Consider the following 24,982-nt stretch of genomic DNA (forward strand, 5'->3'; position numbering starts at 1 on the left):
GGCTAAACCACTGTCACTCAGCTTGGGGAACTGAACTTTAGTGAAGCATTTAAGTAAATCCTTAATGTTCAGTGTACCATGGAGTTCCATTTTCTGATCCCCTCATGCAAACAATGTAAGGCTCAGACAAGCAGTAAAACCCTTAAGAGACCTGAAGATGAAAATAATATGGTGCAAGCCTCATGTGTGCGGCAATGAATGAGATGGGAAACTTTGTCTGAAGACAGAATGAAGCACCAGAGCCCCAGTTTCCCATTTTAATCGACAATTTTACTGATCAAACTTCAGTATGTCTTTTAATTGTCTTACTTCAATCTGAAAACTAACTTTTGTTAGGGGAAAAGTTCATTACAGACTTTTTTTTTCTTTCTAACATCATTCTTTTTTTTTTTTTTTTTTTTTTTTAAGTCCTCCCATAGCATTTTATTTTTGGACACTACGAGAAGCTGGGCAGAAGCTGGCTCTCTCCTTGATACATCTTCAGTGCCTCTTAAGTTAGACCAAGCAGAAATCATGCAAAGTACACTCTTTCTAATGTAACTTCTTCATGGTTATGCCTCTATGTACCAAACAGAACTGGACCCCTGGATGCACCTATAAATAATTGCTACAAATAAAGTGCTGTCAAGTGGAATAAGACCATTCACTTCTAAATTCATAGCTGAAATCTCATCAAATGGCTGAGAGCAGTCTCTGCGTTTGACACCTCCTTGAAGACTACTATGACACCTTCCTGCAACACTTAGTTTATAAGTGACCACATGAAAAAAAGTCATTATCCCACCTGGGAATAACTAGAACCTATACTTGTAGAGCAGCTGTAGAGAGGTCAAAGCCTGAAAGGATTTTGGAGAAAGAAAAAAAAAAAAAAAAAAAAGCCTGCAAGTTGCAGTGACTCCAGCAAAACAGTTTTCTAGTCGGTTAAACAGCCAAAAGCAGTATTAGTCTCCACCAGTCACATCAGACTTACAACCCCTTCCTCCTGGCTCCCAGGGGCCATATTCTGCTGTTTGTTTTGAAAGACAGCCCCCCTCTTCAATCACCTTTTATTAAAAAGCTTTTTTTAAAAGCTGACAGAACAGACACGGCCCTACAGTAGTTGCAAAGAAAGTATTTTTTCCTGCTAACCCATCCTCATGGCAACAGCCAGAAATACCCTTCAGTAACCCGTACGTGTCAACAAGCTCCATTACAGCCCAGGATGTTTGGTATAGCAGTTATTTCACAAGCCTCTGGTGGGACTGTAAATTCTGGCAGTGTCAAATACATTTCCTTTTATTACAAAACCCATTTTGAAGCCATCAGAAAGATTTCTCATTTATAAACTAGCACTTCTATATTTAGAATATTACTTGGATTACAGATTTATTTTTTCTTCCTGACACTGCAGAAACGGAGAAAAAGAAAAGGCAGGAGCACTAGCACAGGCAAGCAGGCAACTTTTCAAATACTGGAAAAGGTCTTAAGTTCTTGGAGAAGGGGACTGTTCCTCTGGATTTGAAGGAAAGGCCTGATTCACGACTTCCAGCTAAAACACTGTCCCTGACTTCACCCCTCCATAAAAATGGAAACTGTTCCTCTGGCCAGGCTCACCTGCAATGTGACTTGTGGTCTGCTTCAGAAAGCAAAGGGTCAAGGTGTTGCAGGGATGTGGGGTGAAAAACCAAAGGTCCATCAAGTACGTGGTCAGGAGAGGACCACTCACCATCATAACTCCCCGTTTCTTCTCTGCTGGAAGTACCAATACCACCTGCTAACCCCTCAGCCAAACTGAGGGGAGCAGATCAGCCTCAGGAGACCTCTGCTCCCCCAAAGACAGGCAGCCTTTTAGAAGCATTGGACTAAGTTGTTTTAACACATACACTGAAGTACATCATGACGTGGACTTCGTGAGTCAAATAAAATATGACAAATAGTTGATGGAAGTACAGATTTCAGTTAATCTAACTGAACTAATACATTAGGAGAATAAATAAGCCTCCTGTACATGCAAAGATGAACATAGGTTGGCATGAGACACCTCAAATCAACACTAAATCAAACTAATAAACATGACTGACAGGATAATGGCTAATACCCCATTTAAAGCAAAGCACCATATAGCTCTTGCTTATGGACTCGGGAGATTTTGATTTCTTTGCCTGAGTTCTCCCAACTCAGCTGAGCTTTTTTTCATCAGTTCTGGATTAACTGGCTCATTTATCTATTCAGAGTAAATGATATCCAAACTTTTGATTTCTTGACTAAAACCTGCTCTGCAGCTAGAACTAATATCAAGGCCTACCCAAACAGCTTGGTACAAATAAACTGGGGGAGGGTTGCATACATTAGTTCCCAGATCTTTGGATATACTTTTTTTGGGGGGGGAGGGCACTGTTCCAATAGTTTCTTAAAATTATGGCAGCAGAACAGAGTGTGAAGCTGGGTGGCATGTAGCTGCCAACACATCAAGCATTTGCAATGATTCATTAGTCCAGGCTTCGATGAGTTGTTCCTGGTTTTGCAATAACTAGAGAAAGAAGGAACTAGACATCCAACCTGCCAGAGCTCAGCCGATCGGTACCTAAATTCCAGGTGCAAACCTACAGTATTGCATTCTGTGTATTTATTTTTATTTTAACAGAGGTAGCTATCTTGTCAAATGATGGAAAGGTAGTCTGCATCTTGATGTTATATACATTAACTGGTAGGGGGACAGAATAAACCAAGAGCACGGCCATTGGCTAGGTACCACTTTAACGTTTCAGCATTTGCATTCAATCATAATCGAACTTCTCTGTGTGTTTTTCTCTGAATTAAAGCATTACCAAAATTTTATATTTTTTGAACCCTAATCTCTTTGTCTGTTTTTCCTATTAAACCTTTTTCCAGGCCTCCATCCTCCCTTTCCCCAGAGAAAGGGTCTTTGAAAAGTTTTTATCAGATACAATGTGTAATTTAGCCTGCTATAGCTATTTCCAGATGGCCTCCAACGGGACAAATTTATTCGCTCGCCGTGAATTTTCCAATAGGGAAGAAATAAATGGAAGCGAGACAGGATTCCTAAAGCAAGAACCTTGCTAGTACCTCAGGAATTATGATACTTAATTTCTTCTAATAAAAACACACAGAACTGGATCCAATTCACAGAGATACCAAACACTCCCGATGACTTCACCCTTGTCTCTAACCCAAACAGCTTTTTCGTGGAAAGAGGGCCACAGCACAAGCAGGTATTCAGACTGTTGGCACACCTTACTGGAATCTCTTGCCTGAAAATGCAGCCATTAACATATGGCGGAATTGGAGCAAGCGCTTCTATTTTTATTATACACCATCTTTTCCGAGTTATAGTTTTCCCTGCATTACAAGGTATTAGGCAAAACAGACAGAAAATAATGAATTAGGATCAAGAATTACAGAACAGACCTTAGCCTTCCCATCAGCATGACGGTACTTTTTTCTCTACAGAGTCCTCGTTCAAGTTGTGTTTTGCACAGTACAAATAATTCATGCAATTACACTCAAGCTGTTTCTCTTCTTTGGGAAAAAGAGCTCCTGTATAGCACCATCAGGCAGCTCTTATACGAGGATAGTCTGGAAGGTCAGGAGACAGACCTCCAGGTTCCTGTCTAAGACCAGAAGTATCAGTAAGGCCAGTATTTTTCTGTTCTGGTTACAACAGGTTTTGTCACTTCTCCACAGACGCTACCTCCTTGGCATGTCGCATCCTAACTGAGACCCTACACCTGCCCGAGGCTCTGCTGCCACGAATCTCTGGGCCATAGTAAACTGCCACCGACTACCCAAGGAGACGGGGCTGGGATCCAGAACCACAGGATCCTGATGCTTGAGAAGAAAACCTACAAGCTGGTCACTAACAATGCCACATTTCTCAACAACATCTGCTCAGCGCTTTCTCCCATTTACAAAGGAAGGTCCTCAGAGATACCTCCGAGCGTACCTGCCCTGCCATCCTCCATCAAGCCTGTCGCAAGAGCTCTTGCCTGTGCAGGACGCCGACCAGGGTTTTGACAACAGCGAGGCAGTGGGTGCGCTAGGACTCCTTCCCATCACGCTGACAGCTCTGCCTCATTGTTTCCCCCTGTAGCCATCTGCTTCTCATGTCTTATTCTCAGATTCCAGATCGGCTGTGAAGCATCCCACCGCCTTCCTTCATGCTCACATAGCACCTACCAGCAGCACAGGATACTGGGTCCTGAGCAGGGATCCTAAGTGTTAGGGTAGAATAAGTCATAATATGCAGAACAAAAGCTGTTTACAGAGGACTTTGTTGTTGGAGCTCCCCAGATATACTGCTGGAAAAATAACGTCACATTTCATAATAATTTCCCTGATGTGTGCCAACTACTGAGGAACCCTCTTGAACCAGTACAGCTCCAAAGTCCCCTGTATCAAAGTCCTAGGTCTGTATACAAAGCTGTTAAGGAGAAACAAGGTTTATATTCTGATTATTTTCATCCTGAACAATTATGGGCTCTGACATAATGTAATAGCTATTTTGGCACAACTTTTGAGAAGCATGAGTAAGCAGCCTCTCCTAATTGATGTGCAGATCCTGGAGTGGGTAGTAACTGCATAACAGCTTCATGTTGTCTTCTGAAAGTTAACACAGATGTGAACCCTGTCAAACTAGTCCACAGTCACCAGCAGTGGCTACACACTGGAAGAATTTAATCCTGTTTCATACATTATCTACATCTTCTGTCTCCCATGGAAAATGGACTAACGCAGGACAACTTGGACGTTACAGCTGCAGTCGACACAAGTGATTCCAGGTCTCAATGGTGGCAGGAGGACTCAAGCAGCCGATCAAAATACCTTGGCTTAACAAGTTACCGTTCAGCAGCTGAGCAGCGAGAGCAGCCACGTGTGCTATTAGATAATAGCCAATGTGTACTAAGACAGCTTAGCTTAGTCTACGGTCAAAGAGGTTAGCGTTAACCTGCATTACATCATATTGCTATGAACCAGGACTTTGCACGCAGATAACTACTGTAGTATAGCTGACATCAGTAAATTATTACACAGAATTAACTAAACTACGCTTGACCATAAGATGATTAGTTCAGTGAGCCAGTATATTTGGGACATGGTTCCTATGGAGTAAGCATAAAGCTCGAGAAAAGAGTCCTGGCAGGTTATCAGACCACTGGCATTACTGCTCATTCATCTAAGATATTCAGTATGTTAAGAATCAGTCATATAAAGTCATCAAACTGGACTAAATGGTAAAGGTGTCACTGAATGTAAGCATGGTGCTTGTCACACTGTCTACTGGAATGCTGTTTTTTAAGACAGCAAAATTCAGCTGCATACAGAAAACCAACTACATGCCAGCCACACAACTCACACATCACTTTTACCATGGTTTTGTAAGGTCAGCAGTAAGATTTTATGTTCCATCTAACCCAACATAACTGCAAGCTGCTACAGAAGGAGGAGTCCTGCCCTCCCACAGTCCTGGTTCCCAACCCTCCCCTGGGCTGGGTCTTGTAACCGTGTGGCCATAGCACAAGTCAGTTCTGCAAGCAGATGGAAAACTTTTTTTGGAGCACGTGCGGTCCTTTCCTATTGAATCAGGAGGATAAACCAACTCTCTCTGCAGCCATTTAGCAGCCAGCTCCTTCAGAGGGTGCAGGACTGCGGCCCAAGGCACAGAGGGGCACGGCCATACCTTCCAGCAGCCTGCAGCCAGAGGAGATCAGGTGTAGCACAAAGCCACACCCCGCGCAGTGCATAGTCCTTCTGCTCGTGTTCATAAGGTGAACTTTTACCCCACATTACTGCCTTGGAAATAAAGTAGTTAAGTAAGTGATAAGAGGCTATTTTTTCCCTTAAATCACTTAAATGACAGCAAAGACAAAGCCTCTGATTCCACATATCTAAACTATAGGGGAGATGGCTGGGCGAACACCGAGCCTCCTGCATCTTCGCCTCTGAAATCTACTGGAGTAGACAATACCAAAGAACTGGTAGAAGTGCACTTTAACTTGAGAATGCACATCACAGGGCAAAAGCACAATAGCCAGTATTGCTCTGCAAATGCCTTTGTGTTCATGTTCTGGATTGGCGCTCTTACATAGTCCCCGATACCCAGACCAAAAAAGATGCATAAACAACATTTTGTGCATGTAGAAAAGGGGAAAGCTGCCCCTTATCCCTGCAGTCACCCAAAACTCCTGCGAAGCAGAAACCAGTGCAGTTTTCCGGGCTGTTTGAAGGCCTCTACCTTATATCCAAAGGCAAGCCAGCCCGTATGAATTGGTGTGATGACAGCAGTCCAGTCCTGAAAAGCATGGGACTTACCAGCTGGCACATACTCCACGCAAACGTGCAGTAAGCCTGACACTTTCTGGGGAAAATTAAACCTCTTTCCTCTTGCATAGCAGCTCTGCTCTTGCAGAGGGGAGCAGCAGTACGCAGCTATACTCCAATGCTAGGAGTAGTTAAACAGTCCTCTTGCCAGAAAAGCTGGGGACCACTTTTCTTTGTCACAGTAAAGGCTGCGGTAGGATGGAAAATATGGGTACAGAAGTATGAAGAATGCTACCAAGTAAGTCACGAAGGCCAGGCCAATTTTTGTGAAGCAACTCTGCTGCCTGCAGGTGTAATTCTCCTCCCATGTACCATCCTTCTGTGCCTCTCTCCAACAATAAACCCAGCAGAATATACTGGAGTTTGGGTTCAGTCTTCACTTACAACAGAGAAGGGGATCTCAACTATTAGTCCATATCACCCAGTTGAACCAGCGGACCCTCCATCTTCATACACTTTTCTCCCAGCCTCTGTGAATGCGTCACACCTTCTGGTAGCTGTACTGTCACAGTCATCCAATGTGCAGATTTCAGAAAAAGCCGTACAATAAACCTATGTGCAACAAAAAGTCAGTGTGCAACAACAGAAATCCCAACTCTATCTCTAATTCCCAATTTAATTCAGAACATTCCTTAACCATGCAAATGCAGAGGTAAGGCAGTGCCTTCAAAATGCTTTTCATTAAGAACTCAGCATCTAGCACAGCTCCCTGTAAACTGCATATAATCTGATTTCTGCACTACCCTGTTTCAGTTTCTCATTACAGAGTATCTTTCATGTTTTAATTCACATGACATTAGATTTGCTGCACTAAATGAGCACCTTCTGAACTCCAGAATAAAATGGAGGTTAATTACTAAACCAGATTTTTAAGTGAGAGTAAAACTCTATTAATGCCTAAAGCAATGCTAAACTTGACAACTTAATTGAAGTTAAGCATTGCAGAGTTAAACTGCCCCAACAGCTTTATTCAAGCAGCAGCTCACACAGTGAGACCTCCCAGGATCCCACGTTTTACCCAGATGACAGAGGACACGACTCCTCCTGCTCCCGAATCTTGCGTTTGCAGCAAGATACTCAAGTGGCACTTTGAGATGGCCTTGTAAGCAGATGACCAGACCGCTCCCCCCACCTTGCTTCTCCTCATCTCCCTTGTACACACCACTGAGCCTTAGAATAAACAAGGGGAGACAAACAGAAGCGATGGGGTAAAAAAGAGCTCTCACTGCAGGTGCAGGTAGAACCAAAAACTACAGTCAAAATCTGCCAACATCTAACACTCACGTGGTATTAACTTTGTCACCAAGGCACCTAAGAGGTAAGCCTCACAGCATCTGGGGAGTGCAGATATCGCTGCACACTGTTTACCATCCAAAGTCACTCATTTGCACGAGAAAAGCCCAAAAGGACTGCATAAATGCAGACATCGTCCTCGTCTATAAACGTAAAGTAAGAAGGACCATTGATGCTATTGCTTCTCACGTTTGCTTGGAGCTTCTAGATGGCAATAAGTAATCAAGTCTCTTCCCCAACAAGTGCTACTCTGGGAAAGCACCCTTAACTTTCTGCTCATTTCTCAATAGTTATTGGACATGCAAAAGGAACAAAAGTCTGGAGCAATAAACATGGTTTATTTTTTATACTGGATGTTTTGCTATAGCCAGTCAGCTTCAGTTACTCAAACATGTCAGAGCTTGACAGTTACAGAGAAATGAATGCAGCCTCAGAAAATACAAACTGGAGACTGTATGGTCAGCACATGTTCATTCCTATGTCTGATACCAAGTGAATCAAGTAAGACTGCTATGGCATCGCATAGCACTGGACTCTTACTTGCTATTGACAGTGTTGTTACAGATTTGTATTTAACTGCTACACTTTACCCTGGAAGGCACCTCTGAAGTAAACTTTTCCAGTAATTCCAGTAAACCTTTTTTATGCTAAAGAACACATAATGTAAGATCTCCAGTCTGTTGGTCCTTGAAGCTGCCAAAAGCAATCTGCAGAAAACTGAAGTGTAGTTCTAGATAACTGCGTGACGGACAGCCAAGGCAAGATCAGTCCTGACTGAAGCTTAGATACATGTGCTATTTGTTTAATATAGCTTGGCAGAAGCATACTGTACACTGTCCCGATGAACACAGACACAGTTGCAGGTTACAAAAAGGCACTTTGTGCACAGCACACTGAGGAACCAATTCTAGAATCACCCCAGAGCATGAAATGGCCAAAGTTCATGTTTACTATTTTAGAAGTAATTTCAACTTCAGTGTATGAATTCATAGCAGGCAAGTTAGTGCTGGTGCATCAAAGAACTGGAAAATTTTAGTCAACAGTCTTGTGGAATTATTATACACGTTAAACAGTCCAGATAACATCACAAGCGATGAGAATCTGTCAAATGCTCTGCACAAACAACACCAAGCTACAGTTTTGCAGCACTGGACACAACCTCTGCACTGAAGCTGAAGTGCTTATTAAATGTAATGTTATGTTGTAGGGTGCTTTGCATCCATCCGCAATGGGGAATGACAGAGCAAAAGCACTAGTTTGTGTAAAACAAGATGGAACCAAGACAAGGAAGAAAACCTGGCGGCCTTTGAGCCAAGACTGAAAAGGACACAGAAGTTTTGCCCACCAGGTCTTTAACTATGCCTGTACAATCACTTCCTTTTAGGACAAATTGCAACAGTTTAGATAAGCAATAACTCCCCTTGTCTTACTTAGAAAAGCAAAGCTGAAGAAGTGCAACTTGGGGAGGTGTGCATCCTCCTGCATACTTCATCTCGTGTGTACTGTGATACGTAAGTCAAAAAACAGTATGCATGAGTTACATATAACCCAAAAAAAAAACCAAAAGAGGCACCCCTTTTTACTGTGAGGATCATCAATACTGGAACAGGTCACTCAGAGAAGTTGTGGAGTCTCTGTCTTTGGAGGTACCCAAAACGCAACAAGACACGGCTCTGAGCAACCTACTCAACATGATGAGCAGCAGAGCCAGACAAGATGATCTCCAGAGGTGTCACCTCAATAACTCTGTGATTCTACACAGCCACTGGGAAAAACATAAGACTGTTGAAAACAACCCTATTCCAAATTTTCAGAATCTGTCTACATGACACCCGATATTAGACTAACAACACTGTGGTAGGCTTTGAGAACAACCTAGTTTGGATTCAGAAAGCTGCAGTCACATACAGCTTCTTTTTCACAGGAGCCATACAAGCACTTGCTATCACAGTAGACACACACACACGAGTGCTCAAGGAACTGTTCTTCATGATTTAAGCACGTGCAAATCTAAATACTCATCTCTCAAATGCCTAAAACTTTCCAATGCTGAGAACTTTATTACTTTCCTTCAACTCACTTAAAAAAAAAAAAAATGAAAAAACCCCACACAACCAAGACCAAAACAAAACAATCCACCCCCAAAAAAATGACCCCATAAGCCAATGCTATCATCAGGACATCAGAAACTACTTGGGCAGTTAAGTCTTTTGGGGGTGGGCAGGGGGGAGAAAGAAAAATCTGACTGAGAGTGCTCTTCCTCTGTTAAACAGACTGTGCTGAAATTCAGTTAATTCTGCATCTCATGTTGAAAAGATTATGCATTTATCTTTTCCTAGTGGGATTTTTTACTTTTCTAAGTAGTATTTCAACGAAAGTGGAATATATTAAAATCACAGTGTCAGGCTCAAAAGTACATCAGATTTAACAGCCTGCCATATGCTGAACACTCTTCTCCCAATCCAGCAACGTATTCAAACCACGAGCTGAAACTAAAGCACAAACAGTCTTGCGCAGCACAGTTCACATGCTTAAGGTTTGCTGGATCAGGGTAGAGCACTCCCGTGTTTGCTACAGCCCTAGGGCTGCAACAAGTTTAAACCTATGAGTACAAAATCAATTGAATTGTTTAGGATTCTGAAATAAAGAATACATGGAAGTGTTTTGCTGAACAGAGGTTTGGTCAAGGGAAGTCTTTAACCATCTGTTTAACTTTATCTGGCATTTAAGTCTGATCTCTTTCAAAGAAGCCTCGGCATGAACGCTGGATGCTTTCTTCAACTTGTAGCTCCCACTATGCCAAGGATTCAAAGTACTTTAGAGGGAAAAAAAAAAAGCGCCTATGGCAAGCATTTGCTCAGGAAGAATGCTTTCGGGAGAGACTGTATATCATTTTAATATTTCAATTACTTTTACAACTTCAAACAAGCCCAAGTTGTTTCTAAAATTCCCGGTCATAAACCAGCACATAGTTACCTCCCTGAATTTTAACTCGAATTCTCATCTTCATCTAACAAGATGCCAGGAAACAGAAAGGAGCCTGTTACCAAAAACTTTGATAAAATTCAGTTAAATTATCCAGATGGTTTTCATTCCACAGAAAATACTAAACCAGCAGTTTGCAGACCATAGCATTTTCTAAATACACAAAATAAAGAGAAAACAATACACAAATAGAAAGTGCAAATGCTGAGCCCGTTATATTTTTGTTCCAGCAGAAATGCAACACAATCAATACAATCTTGCAGTTCTAGAGCACCCGTCTTTCTGCTGCCAAGGGTGCTCTGCAACTGTAAGTGCCACCAAATGAAGCGCACACAGTTCCTAGTTCGACCACTTATTTTTTCCCATGCTACATGCAGAAAGGAGTCACTGCATTTCTATCACATAGCCCCAAAGCCAGGCATTCCCTATAGCACTACAAGAAGCCAAACAGCACCTACTGAACAACCGATGCGCTTTGGATGACTCTGCAAGCAGCCAAATTTAGCATTTCTCCAAAGCATAGCCTGATTCTGCAGCTCTTAAATACAGGGAAAACCGTCTTAGGTTAAATAATGATTACAGAATTGGAATTTCAAGAGTTGTGAAAGTCCTTGCCACAAAAAATAAGCCTACTGAAAAGAGGCAACAAGGAATTGAAGTTTTCTGCACTGTGTTATTGAAGAAACCTCAATGCAAAGGTATTAAATTATAGATGGAAAACATGCATCAGAGAATTGTATGACAACACCAGAAATCATTCAAATCCACCACCAGCAGAATTAGAAAACTGATCAGAAAGATCAGCAAGAGATGAGCCATGGAAAAATCTCTCTGCAGTTACAGATGGATATTCATCCCTTTTACATGGCACCTCACTAAAGCGTTTCATAGCAACGGGGCAGGAGTTATCAGACAGCAGGGGATGAGACTGGTAACCATACAAACCAGTATCATCCTCCAGCTCATAGCACATCTCCAAAATGAGATGAGAAAACAGGCTAACGAGCAAACCCAACACTTAAACAAGGAGGAGCTGTAAGAAATCACTGAAGCATTTCTGCTCTAGGTCATTAATATGTTTTTCCTGCAGTACCGCTGGTTTTCCACATCAGCCAGCCAGGATGGCACAGACAAGAGCATCACCGCGATCTGCTGAACACTGCACCATATTGATAGTTGCACTGATGCTCTCGCAATCCTTTGGGAGAGCAGGACCTGTCCTCTTCCGTGTGCCTCTGTCTCTGTGCCTACCTAAAATAGATGCAATGCCCAGGCTGCTCAGGAGAAGCTCTGGGTATGAAAACGGTGGGATTACCAGCTGCGACTGCAACCACCATCAGAGGTGCTCCAGGCCACAGCTGACTACAAGAGCCACCTTTTCTCACCAGCCTCCTTTCACCGAGCTGGTACGCAGCGCGACACTCGGCACAGCAGAACGGCATTTGGGAACACAAGATCGTTGGACCTGTTCCTCTGCAGGTCTATTTATAGTCTCAAGTGGTGCTGCAAGGCCAAAGGCCAAATGGTCAACAGGTTCAAAGAGCAAGTCCCCAAAGATCCCACCTGAGACCCAAGAACAGACACACCTCCCGGATCAGAGCAAGAGGTCACTGCACACACTGCAGACCCAGAGGAGGGATATTTTGTCCTACGGAGATCGTGGTACCCCAGCACAACCCTTACAAGAACCTTCATTAGAAAGGCTAAGTGAGAGATAATTAACAGTCTCCTCCACAAATGAGGACTCCTTTGGAAAGACAGTAATTACTGCCTACTCAGAGGGATCTCTCCCAGAAAGCAGAAGGCTGCTGTGAAGGCAGGGTGGCAGATTCCTTTGGGAAATACCAAAAAGCTGCAAGAAAGACCCTCCCCAGCTCTGCAAACATGCAGCAGCAGCACCAGGCCCCTTCCAGCCAGCCCCATCTTCTTTGCAGGGGCAACTCCAGCACCTTCGAGATCCTCGTAACAGGCAGGCCCGTTTCACGTTTTTCTACATTACTCGACGCACTTGAAAAACAGAAAGTCCTTGCTGGCCTGCAGCACCTTCAGGGCGAGCAGCTCCCACAGCACAGCTTTGTACAGTAAATATCAAAAGCTGTATTAGCTGGGAACCAAATTATCACTTGCAGAATAGTTTTGCAATTAGATTGAAACTAAGTTGTGCAACAAGCTAAATCAAAAAAACCAAGTCTGTGATAGAGACACAATCTTATTTCATCTCCTGCCTCACTTTACTCCTTTGTAACTCACTTCTACACAGATTCAAGCTTCTCTTGCTGTACCACGAATGATTTCACATTCCTAAAAAAATAAGCGCTCTTAAGAAATTATGTATACTTGTCTTCACTCTTAATATCCACCTTTGCCTGACAGCTTCCTCACCAATACAGACCACTCGGAGAGGCCCTTTGGCCACCAGTACCATCAGAGAGTCCATACTACCAGTTGACTTCCTTGCCTTCCTGCAAGAATTCAGGAATCTCTGGTTCCTTTCCCTTCACCCAGCTACCTGTGCCCCAAATATTATCACTCGTATTTCAAGCAGGTCCCTATATTTCATGGTGTGACCCCAACTACAGAGATTTGGACAACTGCCTTTTAGAAACAGATGGAGCTGAAAACGATCTAATTTCTGAGCACATCTTCCTTGCTTCCTGGTAGAGCTGTTCCACTTTGTACAAATAACTGTTTTCTGGAGCAGGGTGAGAACCACCACAGGCAAATGCGCGCTCCCCTGCATTACCAAGCCACTCCTGCCCCTACCAGTTCAATGAATACTATACAAGGCAAAACAGACTAGCTTCTGCAAAAGAGACACCTCAAAAAGCCCATGGTTTATTGGTTTGGGCAACTCCAAAGGGTGGTGGCCATGTTCAATCCCATGTTTTGAGCCACAGACAGGACTGGAACGCAAAACTACTGTGTCCGAGTGGCTAAAGCTGGGGTAGGGGGATGTCAATACTACCTGCTCTTCCTCATCTCTGTAAGAGCAGACCTGTCTTTGGCACATTGCTCTGAGAAAGGTTTAGCAACAGCTCACCTAGACCAGACAGCCAAATCTTCAAGGGACAGTGTTCAACACCAACACCAGCCTCTTACGCCCTTCACAGGCTGACTCGGGCAGTCCTCCACTCCGCATCCTGGTTTTCACAAGCCTTCTTTGAAGCCACCTTTCCCTCGTGCATTCTGTAAAGAACCTAGACACCTGCCTCATGGGTTTTTTTAATTCCACTAGGCAGCAGAACACATAAAAATGAGATGATGCAATGCTAAACCAAAGTTCCCCCTATGAATATAGCCCTAGGTGCCCAACAGGATGTGACAGGTGGACAAGCAGCGAGCCGAGCAGGAGGATGAGGTCACGAAATGAGCAGTTGCATGGCATACTACTAATGTTAAATTCCAAGCTCATTATGCACAAGCCTAACAAACAAAGGAGCAGCTTAATAGATTTACAATGTGCCTTCTACAAGGGTGGAATAATTATTTATCAGATAGCAACCTTCGTGTTACAACAGCAATAAATAAATAAATGATCCCAGCAACTCTTCTGAACTGTGCCACTAGACAGACTGACATCTGGGATGTGCCTTTAGCATGGCTGAGCTTGGGTAGAATTGTAAATATTTGGTACAAATAACAAAGCTTGCTAGACTGAGCAGAAACCCAAACACCGTAGTTAATGGCATCCCAGGGGACCCACTGAAAGAACCCCACTCCTCCCTGAACTCTTTCCAGCCTCCAATGAACAGCTCAGAAGAGTTTTTTCCCCTTTGCTTTTCTGTAAGATCATCCCCTCCTGCATGTGTACACATCTCAATACCATTCTGATTTCATTCTCTCAGGTCGCAACTGTTATTTATTCAGGCTGAAGTCCACAAACATTATAAAAAGGGTTTGGTTTGTTCCCTCCACCTCTGTATTCCTAGTTCGGCTTTACAGCTGCATATTACCATGCAGGGACACATCCAGAAAAAGCATTTCCAAAGTCAGTCATATTTTATACAAACTCTCTCCTTCTTTATTTAGACAAAACTCAATCCCAAAAGGAAATAGTAAATGTGCACAAAACATGTTCAGCCAGGCTCTCCCACTCAGATATCTCAATGATCCTTTTCCATCTCTACGGTACTGTTCTGACTTCCCAGTCTGAAGCTCCAGGACCACAACCCCCCCTTGCCCATATTCCCCATCTCTTGCCATCTGACAGCTTCCGAAGTCTGCTCCCATCTTCTCTCCCTGAAACAGTTCCCAGCTGATTTAGCTCCATCCCCAAGTTTTCTAGCTGGCTGCTTCTCCTCCAGAAAGAATCACAGTAATTCCTATTTTCTGTATGTGTTTACATGTTACAACAGGATGGCTGGGAATAAGATTAGTAATGATCATTCATCGTACCTGTCTCCATTCTCTGAAGCATCCCTCGTTCGGGACATTCCAGTTGTTCCCACTTCTTCTCGTTACTTTTCTCCTGTCTCCAGACCCAACACCCCTGCCCTACTAGGTTTCTACCATTCATACAGCCGTTTGTGTTGTCACATATGGCAAAGACAAGAAACAGTGTCTCAGCATCCTAGGGTTACAGGCAAGCTTTAACAATATAGTCTCTGCTATCGGCATGATGCTTTAAACACATTAAACTTGGCAAGCTTCCAGCACCTAAATATCTCAAAGCTGATCAACATCTTTCCAGGTACCCAAAACACTAATTTTCACTATGTAAAGTCCTTTTCTCACAGAATTAATCATAAATAAATTCTTTAATGTAACAGTAGGCCAAACCAGGCACGTAATCCTCGCACACAGACAAACAAAGCTTGCCTTCGTAGGTTTGAACAGACACAAACCTCCTTCCTACTCCCTGCAACTTCAGTGGTCTGCTCACAAGCAGTCTCACAAGATGGTCTGGGAAGACCAGACCCCCCCAGCCGCTCCACCCAGCCACTCCAGCCTAAGCAGCAGGTTCGGGTGGGTTTACGCCCATTTTGTGTCAAAAGAGCAGCACAAACGGAGGCACAACGTACCTGTGAAACTAGATCACTGTTTTTTGGGAAGCATTTAAGAAAGATGAATCCAGTTCTTCCAAGAGATGGGAACTGCCGCATCATCTCAAATGCGACTGTTTCCCTTAGCTGAAATGTCCCTATGAAATACCGACCACAGGATTGATCTCCAGCCGCTTGACACCGTGCCTGTGGTATTCTAGAGTAAAAGAAAAAGGGTCTGAAAAAGAGGTATTTGTTCTTGGTGCTCATTTCTCCCAGTAATACAGAATTCATAAACTCCACATCTGCAAATGTATGTCTGCCTACATGGTAAAGGAATAATCTTCATGGGAACCGATTTAAAAAAAAAAAAACTTGTTTACTGTTAGAGGCTGTTAATTACAACATTAAAATACTAGCCCGAACCCTACATTAAACTTGCATTCTGTTTTACATAGCAGTATATGTAACAATCATCACAGCAAGCAGCTCTGTTGGCTCATGCTGGAAGAAGTAATTATATATCATAGCAACACATTTTTGCCCTTCAACCTGCCAGTCCAGTCCACACAGCAGCTGTGAGCAGCAGGTCAGGGCGGGGGGAGCCTCCAAAAGGTTTCTACATAATCACTTACCACTGAAGAAAAAAAAAAAAAAAAAAAAGCTATAAACCACCAGCCCCTGGCTTGCATGCTTGGCAGAAAGCTTCTAACACAAACATTACAGCAGCCCTCGCAGCAGAGATGTTACCAGAAAAAATGAGCTCGATCCAAAGGTACTGTTAGTGACTAAAGTATTAGCGAGCAGTTGCATTGCAAGCCTTCCTTTCAATTTTCACAATTTTTGTACTTGTACCAGTGATACCCACACCATCCTCTTTCACTTGGACACTCCTACGCCCTCTTCGAAACGCTTATTTTCAGGTGAAGCCCACAGACATCAATGACTAGAACTTATGCAAGTCGCAGGCTGAAATTCTGGCCAAAGATATTGGGACAGAGCCCTTTCAAAAGGCACCCCAAAATTGCTAGTGCCCATCCACAGCAAGCAGACCCTTGATGTGTGTAACACAAGAAACCACATGTAACCTCTACCTTGGAGATGGGCTGGAGGACAGGCTGATCTGTTTCAGACTGTATTACACACTTTGGTTCCAGGGAACCTAAGTATTTCAATCTTGACACTCAGCAGCATCAGCTTTTTTACCGCTGTTGCGGATAAAGCAGTAGCATTGTTATATTACTAATGTGCAACAATATTCCTTTTCCTATGCTGTTTTTCTCCAGTATGAAATGAAGTGTAGAACTACATGCAAGCCAATAATTGTCCTGTTACTGTTTAGCTGCTGGGATTATTAAAGAAAAAAAAATAATCACAGTTCTAGTATAATATCACAGTGATGCAATAGTTAACTGTCCAGCAAAATCTGCCATGCCATGCTGCTTAATCATGTTGTCTTCGTTCCAGCAAAAATGATATTAAAAGACAGTGAATTTTACCAAACAAAAATGTTACAACCAATGTATTTCAAAAACTTTTCGAATCCAAAATAGAACGAGACAGACAATAATGGCCAGGAGCCTGACCAGCTTAATGGAAGTTGGACTCTCATTTTGTTCTCAACACTGAAACAGCAGATCATTCTCAGAAGACAATTAACAGTCAACACGCAATTTCAATTTTTAGCAGAAAAGTAAACAGAGAATTACTCCTTCCTTTTCATTTTCAAAGTCTTAAAGTGTGTTGCTTTGGAAAGCAAACCTAGAAATAGAAGGACAGCATAGTAAGTGTCGGAACAGGTTTCTCCTGTACCCTCATTTTTAAGCAGCTGTACAGATTTCTTCCCATTAAGCTTTTAATCACAGAACATGGTGAGAGGTTGAATTTGTTTATAAAATAACACATCTGCAAGTCTCTTCTGCTCGTTTCCCAGTTTTCTTCTATATACTGACCAAAACGTACGCAGGAATTAGTCATGCTGCCTACCACCATGCTGGAAAGGACCTCTAATACATCACCCTAAGTGCCAAATAAAAACATACACAGCACAGAATAAGCTCTGCGATGACTTGCTAATAACAACTGGTAGGTTCATAGCAGCCCCAAAAATTTTGGTCCAGAGGCTTGTGAAATTACCTCCACTACACACACGGAAACGAGCAGTTGCAGGGGCACCCCAGCTATCCATCAGCAGGGCTGCTGCCGTTTATTTTCAGCCATTTAAATGGCAGAAGAATATATTGATTCAAATTATCACCTGGATTCTGTAAATTGATAGTAGCCAGCTAGGGAAGCTTTCTGCTCACTAGAAAGGCATGGATTTATTTCGTGCAGAGTGCATATGTACTTACACACAACTAGTACAGCCAGCAGTCCGATAAATAAAAAGAAAATACATGTGCATGCTAAAAGGTGCACAGTCAGTGCCGTCAGCTCAGCCTCAAAATATCTTGGCACCCTCTGATCAAGTTGGGAGCTAAACAAAATCCTCCTGAGGAAAGCAGGCTAGGGAAGCAAAAAGGTGATGTTCAATAGTTTGTATCAAAGTAAATGCTGAACTGAATTTCACGGGCTATTTCTGTTTCCTTCCTAAATAGCAAAGGCCTACTGCAAATAACGGAGCGAGAGTTTTGCAGAAGAGAAAAGGTCAACCAGGATCCCTCACCATGGAAAACACTCTGCTACAGACAGGGAGCAGCACGGGCTCCCAGCATAAAGAAATATAAAGAAATACCACTTATTGTCTCCACATGTTTGTACAACAGACACTCCAATTGCAGCATTTCCTTTTAAGACTGTTTTCAAAAATAAAAGAGTACAAAAAGATGTGGCGAGGGTTTCCTTCCCAGTGAAGCAAATTTGAGGTGCAGAATAAACATGGGATTATTGACTCACAAAAATGTTACCGGAGAGATTTCAAAGAGACGTACTTTTGGCTTAGCTCTACTCCCACTGACGTTGGTTAAGACTTTTACCGTTGACTTCAGTCAGTGCTAGCCTACGTATCACTTGAAACTCAGCTATTATTACCTTTTAGTTTAAAATATGTAGTGTTCCTCTGCAACAGACGGAAAAATATTTCAGGAACTTTTAAAATCTGTTCCTCCAAGATACATTTTTACTTTTTTTTTTTTTTTTTTTTTTTTTAAACACACCGAGACGCGGTTCCTGGATGCAAGCACATGTGACCTGTTCTAAATAAAGGATATTTTCCACTTCTTGCACAACTGGAACAGATATAAGCAGTAGCTTGAACAAACTGCATTGCAGAACCCAAACAGAATATAAAACACTTGAATAAGATCCATAAATAGCAGTAATATGAAAAGACTACCTCCAATAAGGCACAAACTCAATGTTGAGAAGCCTAATGTAATCAAGTTCAAATTTAATCATGCTGCAAAGTTCATTTACAAAATTAAATTTGATCATCTGCAGACTAAGGCACTTTAGAAAAAGTCCTCTTTGGTTCCAGAGTAAGAGGCACACATTTTTAAACTGTGTACTTTGGTGAAATTAGTATTTCCTCAACACTGTGTATTAAAAGGGAAGTTTTTTACTAAGTCAAGACTTAAATGTTTAGCACAGCACCAGATGAAAAAAAACAAAAGGGAATGTTTTACAGAGGATCCTAACTGGATAGAGATGAGGTACTAGTTGATCTAAGTAAAATATTGAAGGCTTACATTCAAAAAAAGCATTTGGACCCCAGGAATGATAAGAATTTTATAAAAACATCACTCCTTTAATAATGACAAACTCTACATCTCAATGCTATTGCTCATAAAGCAAGAATAAGCTTACTAAAAAACTATCACACAACTTAAAAGCATTTCCTAATAATTTTTTCCACTAAAAATACTTCAGTAACTGCATCATTCAGGTGCTTTTTAACCAGTCTGAAAATAAGCTGGGAAAGGGCAACAGAAAATAGCACAAATAGCAGTAATTTACCTGCAGGTACATGGCTTTATTAAGAGCAAGGCAGTAAATTACAACAACCGACAATAATTTGCTGGCACTTGCTAGGTCACCCGTGCCATCCAAATGGACACACACTACATAGAACCAAAAGCCACAGAAAAGCAATTGAATATAGAATCTTTTCTCTGTATTTCTCTGCCAAATCTGTATTTGGCACATCTGGGTTAGTTCAGATCGCCCTGCACAAAGGCAGAATGTGAAGTCTTTACTTCCAGATACCAGTTTCATGTCCAAAACATCACTTTAGTAAGTCAAATTATTTAAAGAATCCACGCTAGTAGTACGACAGATGTAACTCAAGCCTACAGCGCCCCAATGACTGCACACAGACACGTCAGGATCTGTGTTTACTTTTGGTAATAACTGATTATTTTCTTCAACTGATTGCCTGAAAATAAAACTCCATTGATTTCATTGTGCACTGCTTGTACCAGTAAAGAAATATTATTTACTTGTTCATTACACAAACACATACATATTTAAGTCTATGTACTTATAAATTAAAACTATTATCCTTCGGGAATATGGCAGGAGAGGAATAAAGTATGAATGTGAGGAAAAAAAATAAATCTCATTGTCTTACTGGCTAGTCATACAGTCCGGTTTCCTCCCACAGTGAAAAGTGACTCTGGAGAAACCAAAGCGACTAAAACATCTTCTCAGTTTTCAAAGACATTCAACCACAGCAAATTCCAGAGAACCCTTAAATGTGTCTAGCACTTAGGACAAGAAGCTAGCTTCTCATGAGTCTGAGGGGTTTAGGAAATATGGTTGGAACTGATGTATCTCAGCCCCATGTATTCTCTCCATCCCTTGTGATTAAAGCTTTTTGCTGGGCTTACATTTTTCCTTGGCCTCTAGCATTCAGTTGTGGCTTGGCCTAAGTTAGTACAGTATTTACTGCAAAAAGCTTTTATTATTGGACCCCTTGCGGCTTTGGATTGCAGACTTGAATTATGAAATATGGATGGAGTAACTGTGAGGGCACACTGAAGAGGAGATACCTTTAACTGGTTGTCTTAACTGTTTTCATCTTTAACATGAAAACAATCAATCTGGGAGGAAACGAATAGGAGAGTTTCACTGAATGAAGGACAACAATATCAGCAGGGCTGAGTTAAGCTGGGCAACAAAAAAAGTTTATTCTTGGTTCAGAGCACTGGCATTCTTACATATTTCTGAGCGGGATGGCTTTTTCTACGTACTCACGATTTCAGCTGCTATGAGTAAGCCAAGGATGCTTCTCACCTCTTATGGTTAAAAAAGATCAGAGAAAGCCCTGATGTTGCTAGGAAATCAGTAGTTCTCACCAGGGAAAAAGAGTAGATTGCTATTTAGACTCATCTCTTAACATCAGCTATTGCCTCTGGTTTGCCTGCTCCCCAGGCACCTTTCCAGAGCAAGGCTGCGGAGAAGATGGTAAGAAAGCAATTCCCATGGCCACAGTCCCATCGCTACACCACGCTGACCTGGTGCTATCCTAGTGCCTGCTGTGTAATTACTCTGATTTACATCCACAAGAGAAAGCAGCAGCGTGATGTCGGATACCCTTGATAATCATCAGTCAGACTGGTTTAAGGCCTGAGCAAAGCTGAAGGACTACAGAAGTCCTCTGAGATTACTATCTGCACATCATGAAGCAAACAGGTTTGTGAGCAACTTCTGGCTCCTGTTATCATTAAGTTTTATCAGCCTGGCTCCAGGGACAAGTTTATATGGACCTGGCAGGGGCCCCTAGCTCCTTTGCTTCTTCATCTCCCACAAGACCAGCAAGACAACCGAGACACTACCTCGAGGTAAGAGCTGTACGTGAGCTGGGCAGGCTCCACGCTGAGGTTAACATGTCAGTCTGCTATCTCCCAAAAAGAACGGATTGTTATTCCACCCTCAGGGCTCCCTCTTCTTGCATGCATGGGTACATGTTGAGGGACAGGGAGGCAGACTGGGGCAAGCTGGTCACCCCTCCTATCCAACAAGCCCTCCTGGAAACATCAGAACAGATGCTGGCCTGAGGCACCACCAAGATGTCTGGATGACACATGGGGGACCCTTTAAACCCCAAGGGTGGGCAGTGCTGGCTCTGCAGGAGTACCAGGTGAGAACGTACTGAGGCACCTCACTCCAGGGAAGTTTGAAGTGTCAACATTTAGATAATGGCCAAATACTCCAGTGCTTCATTTATCGCTTCCCCCTGAGAGAAGTGAACAACGCAGGGACACATTCAGGTCCCGAAGCATCAAGTCACAGGAATTAAAAGCAGTTGGAACATCTGTGCAAGGCCAAGTGCAGACCTGGTATCTAAGTTCCATGCCCACACCGTCTGAAGGTATAGACAAACTGCTGACTACAAAGCAACAACTCCTGCACACCAGTGAGAACTCGCGGCTGGTGCAAACAGAACTATTTGACAACAGTGTGAGGCATCGGTGCTCCTCCATCTGCGACTGCTGCACTCCACTGGCAACAGGGACACTGAGGCTAAAGCCCTGTGGGTCTCCTATCACAGCTGGAACCCACCACTGCTGCTGAACCCACTTCTCTGTGCTGTCCTCTCTCCACACATTAGCCTGGCTCCCAGCTAACTACCTGGATAATGGCAACTTCCCTGCACAACCTGGGAGGGCAGAGGAGTTCTGGCAGCTTTGGTTAGGTTGGCTGGCCCATCAGGCTGCAAAAGGCTGCACGTCACCACCACTACGTGCACCATTTCTCAGCAACACCAAAGGTTCAGTGTGAGGTAGGGCTGTCATGAAGATAGGCCACAGGAGGCGGCCCCAGATTTGACAGCCCTTGTGACAGTGACAGAATATTTAATGTCTTTTACTACAAGACCTTCGGCGTTTCTGAAACATTCAGAGCACGATCAAAAATTCATTTATTTACTCTGAAGTGTGTCTGACAGGCAGTACAATCTAAGTTCATTCTGGCACAATTTCTTTTTAAATATTTACCTTCCCATTCATTTTTCAGCTGCATGCACAGACACACGAAGAGCATTGTTCAAAACTAAAAACCATGAACATAAAGAGAGGCTAACAGCAGACTTGATTACAAACATGATACACCCGCAGCAATGACCTTACGCTCAGCTGAGTCCTGCTTAGGAGAGTTGTGATGAAATGGAGGGCTCCTTACCACCAGAGTACTCTGAATGAAAAACCAAAGGAGGCAGAAACATGCCATTGCTGACGAGGTAGATGCTCAAGGCGTGGGAGAGCATTTGCTTTCTTTTTCCAGCACTAGGACGGAAAGCAGGTACCTGACACCCCGCAAGGGAGAGAAACACACACCGCCTTATTTCCCTTTAAAGACCATATCTACGCAACGCAGCTGCTCCAGATAAGAAAAATGCATATATATCGGGGAAAAAAACACTTTGACGTACCTAGGCAAAAGTTTCCAGTCCCCAAGCAACTGCAAGTAACAAACCCGCTCTCAAAGTCAAAAAAAAAAAAAAAACCAAACCAAAACAACCTTACACGCCACAAGACCTTGCAACAACTTTGCAGCGCTGCGCTGATCCCCCCGAGCGCCGCCGCACCTGCCGGGGGCGCGGGCGGGAGCAGCGGCGGGGCTCACCGGGGCAGCTGCCGCCGATGCCGTCCCCCCAGAGGAGCCCGCGGGCGGCGGGGGCTCCCCCGGCGTAGCAGCGAGGCCCCGCACGGCCAACAATGCCCTTTACATAACGCCGGCCCGGCCCGCCCTCCCGCCCAACAACGCCGCTATTATGGCAGGAAGCGCTAAATGGCCGCCCCGCTGCGCAGGATGCCTCCCCTCAGCGCGGGGCTGGCTGGGGGGGGGGGTCCTTCGGCCTTTACAAACGGCCCGGCTCAGCGCGGGGACCCGCCGCGCCGCCCCGGCCCCGCAGCGCGGGGGCACCGCGTCCTCCGCCCGGCGGTGCGGGTCGCCGGCCGCCGCCTGTCCCACCTGCTCTTGAGGGGCTGGCTCTTCAGCTCGTAGTAGGTCTTGGGCTCCTCGTGGAACTCCTCGCCCACCTCGAAGTCCGGCACGATCCCCGACTCCGCCTGCATCGTCGCCGCCGCCGCTGCGAGAGGGAGAGACGGGAGGTTACCGCCGAGCCGAGCCCAGCCGCGCCGCGCCGCCCGCGCCCGCACACACACAGCGCCGCCGCCCGCCCCGCCTGGGACTTGTAGTCCGCCCCGGGGCCGGCCCGGCCGCCTCCGCCCGCTGCGCACTACAACTCCCGCCGGGCCGCGCCGCGCCGCGCCGGGCCGGGCCCGCCGCTGTCAGCCGGGAGCGCGGGGGCGGGGGCGCCGAGAGCAGCCGGGCCGTGCCCGCCACCTGCCGCCCCCTCCCTGCCCTCGGCCCCCGCCCCGCCCCGCGGGCTGACGTCACACGGCTCTGACGACAGGCAGTCGCCAGAGGTGCCGCGCGTGACGTCACGCCTGCCCTCAGCCACACAGGAGCGGAGGCTGGGATGGCTGCGTCCGCTGCTGGCGCTCAGCGAAGCGGAGGGCAGCGGCAGCAAGGGCAGATTGCAAAGCAAAGCAAAGGGCTTTTCATCACAGCCTTGCAAACGTCCGGCAAAGGGTCTTGTCGAAGGGCCCGGTGGGCGGTGGGTGTCCAGCAGCACGGCGACGTCCCTGTGCGGCCTCCGAGTCGGGCACTGGCCTTGTCGGGAGGTCAGGTAGAGATCGAGGTGGGGGTTGTGGTAAGCAGAGGAGGATGAGATGCGTTTGAAAGCGAACAACAGAGAAGATCTACAGGCGATAGCGGCTGGGACGTTGATAATTTATTTTGCCGGGTGCAAAAGTGATGGGCATTCGCGTCCCAGGACTGTTTGCACTTTTCAGAATAAGTTCTCAGCACGAGAGTTTATAGCTCTGAGAGGCTTCCTTCAAGCTTTATGTGCCTTTATAAAGAGGCAAAAGCTCATAAACATTGCGAAGAAAGGTGCAATAAAATTAAACATTTGAGAGCCAGCTGGGTTTCAATTATTTGCAGCAGAAATTTTTCAATGCTGCCAGTTTGGCTCCTGCAGGATTAGGAAACTAAAAGCAGGTATCTTTGAACACAGAGTTAAGTCTCTGCCGTACTCCATCGTACCCGCAACAGGCCCAGGTCCCAGAGACAACAGAAGCAGGAGGGCTTGAGGGGAGGGTGGGCCAGGAGGTCTCGGCACAGGGGGATTCGGGTGTCAGGGATCAGAGACGTCCTGTGCCTGCCCAGCCCCTCTGACTGACGGGGTTGGTCCCTCCTCGGGTTCAAAGTCCTTGGGGGTGGAGGTCCCATCCTGGACTTTTTAAATTATCCTGTTTGGCCTTGCTTGTTTCCTTCAGCTTGGGGTTTCGGTGCTGCAGGGAGCTGGATTTTGGGAGCGGGGCTCTGTTCCCATGCTCGTGAGGGGCTGTGTATCATCTCTGACCACCAGGATGTTCCCCTTTACAATCCAGAGGGTG

General features: G+C 44.6%; 1 protein-coding gene across 4 annotated transcripts in view; it reads right to left on the minus strand.

Moving 5' to 3' along the window:
* The window catches only part of MITF (melanocyte inducing transcription factor), a 111,058-nt gene extending 87,158 nt beyond the window's left edge, over nucleotides 1–23,900 (minus strand). For 2 of the 4 annotated variants that reach the window (XM_075513706.1, XM_075513704.1), the window contains exon 1: nucleotides 23,490–23,899. In XM_075513706.1, coding sequence (XP_075369821.1) covers nucleotides 23,490–23,593 — 104 coding nt within the window. In that variant the 5' untranslated portion in view covers nucleotides 23,594–23,899. Of the gene's footprint in view, nucleotides 1–23,489 lie in introns of all 4 variants that reach the window. The other 2 variants (XM_075513703.1, XM_075513707.1) reach the window with 2 other exon arrangements.
* Between the last annotated feature and the right edge of the window lie 1,082 nt (nucleotides 23,901–24,982).

The sequence above is a fragment of the Mycteria americana genome, chromosome 11 (genome assembly GCF_035582795.1).
Source record: "Mycteria americana isolate JAX WOST 10 ecotype Jacksonville Zoo and Gardens chromosome 11, USCA_MyAme_1.0, whole genome shotgun sequence".
Classification (NCBI taxonomy): Eukaryota; Metazoa; Chordata; class Aves; order Ciconiiformes; family Ciconiidae; genus Mycteria; species Mycteria americana.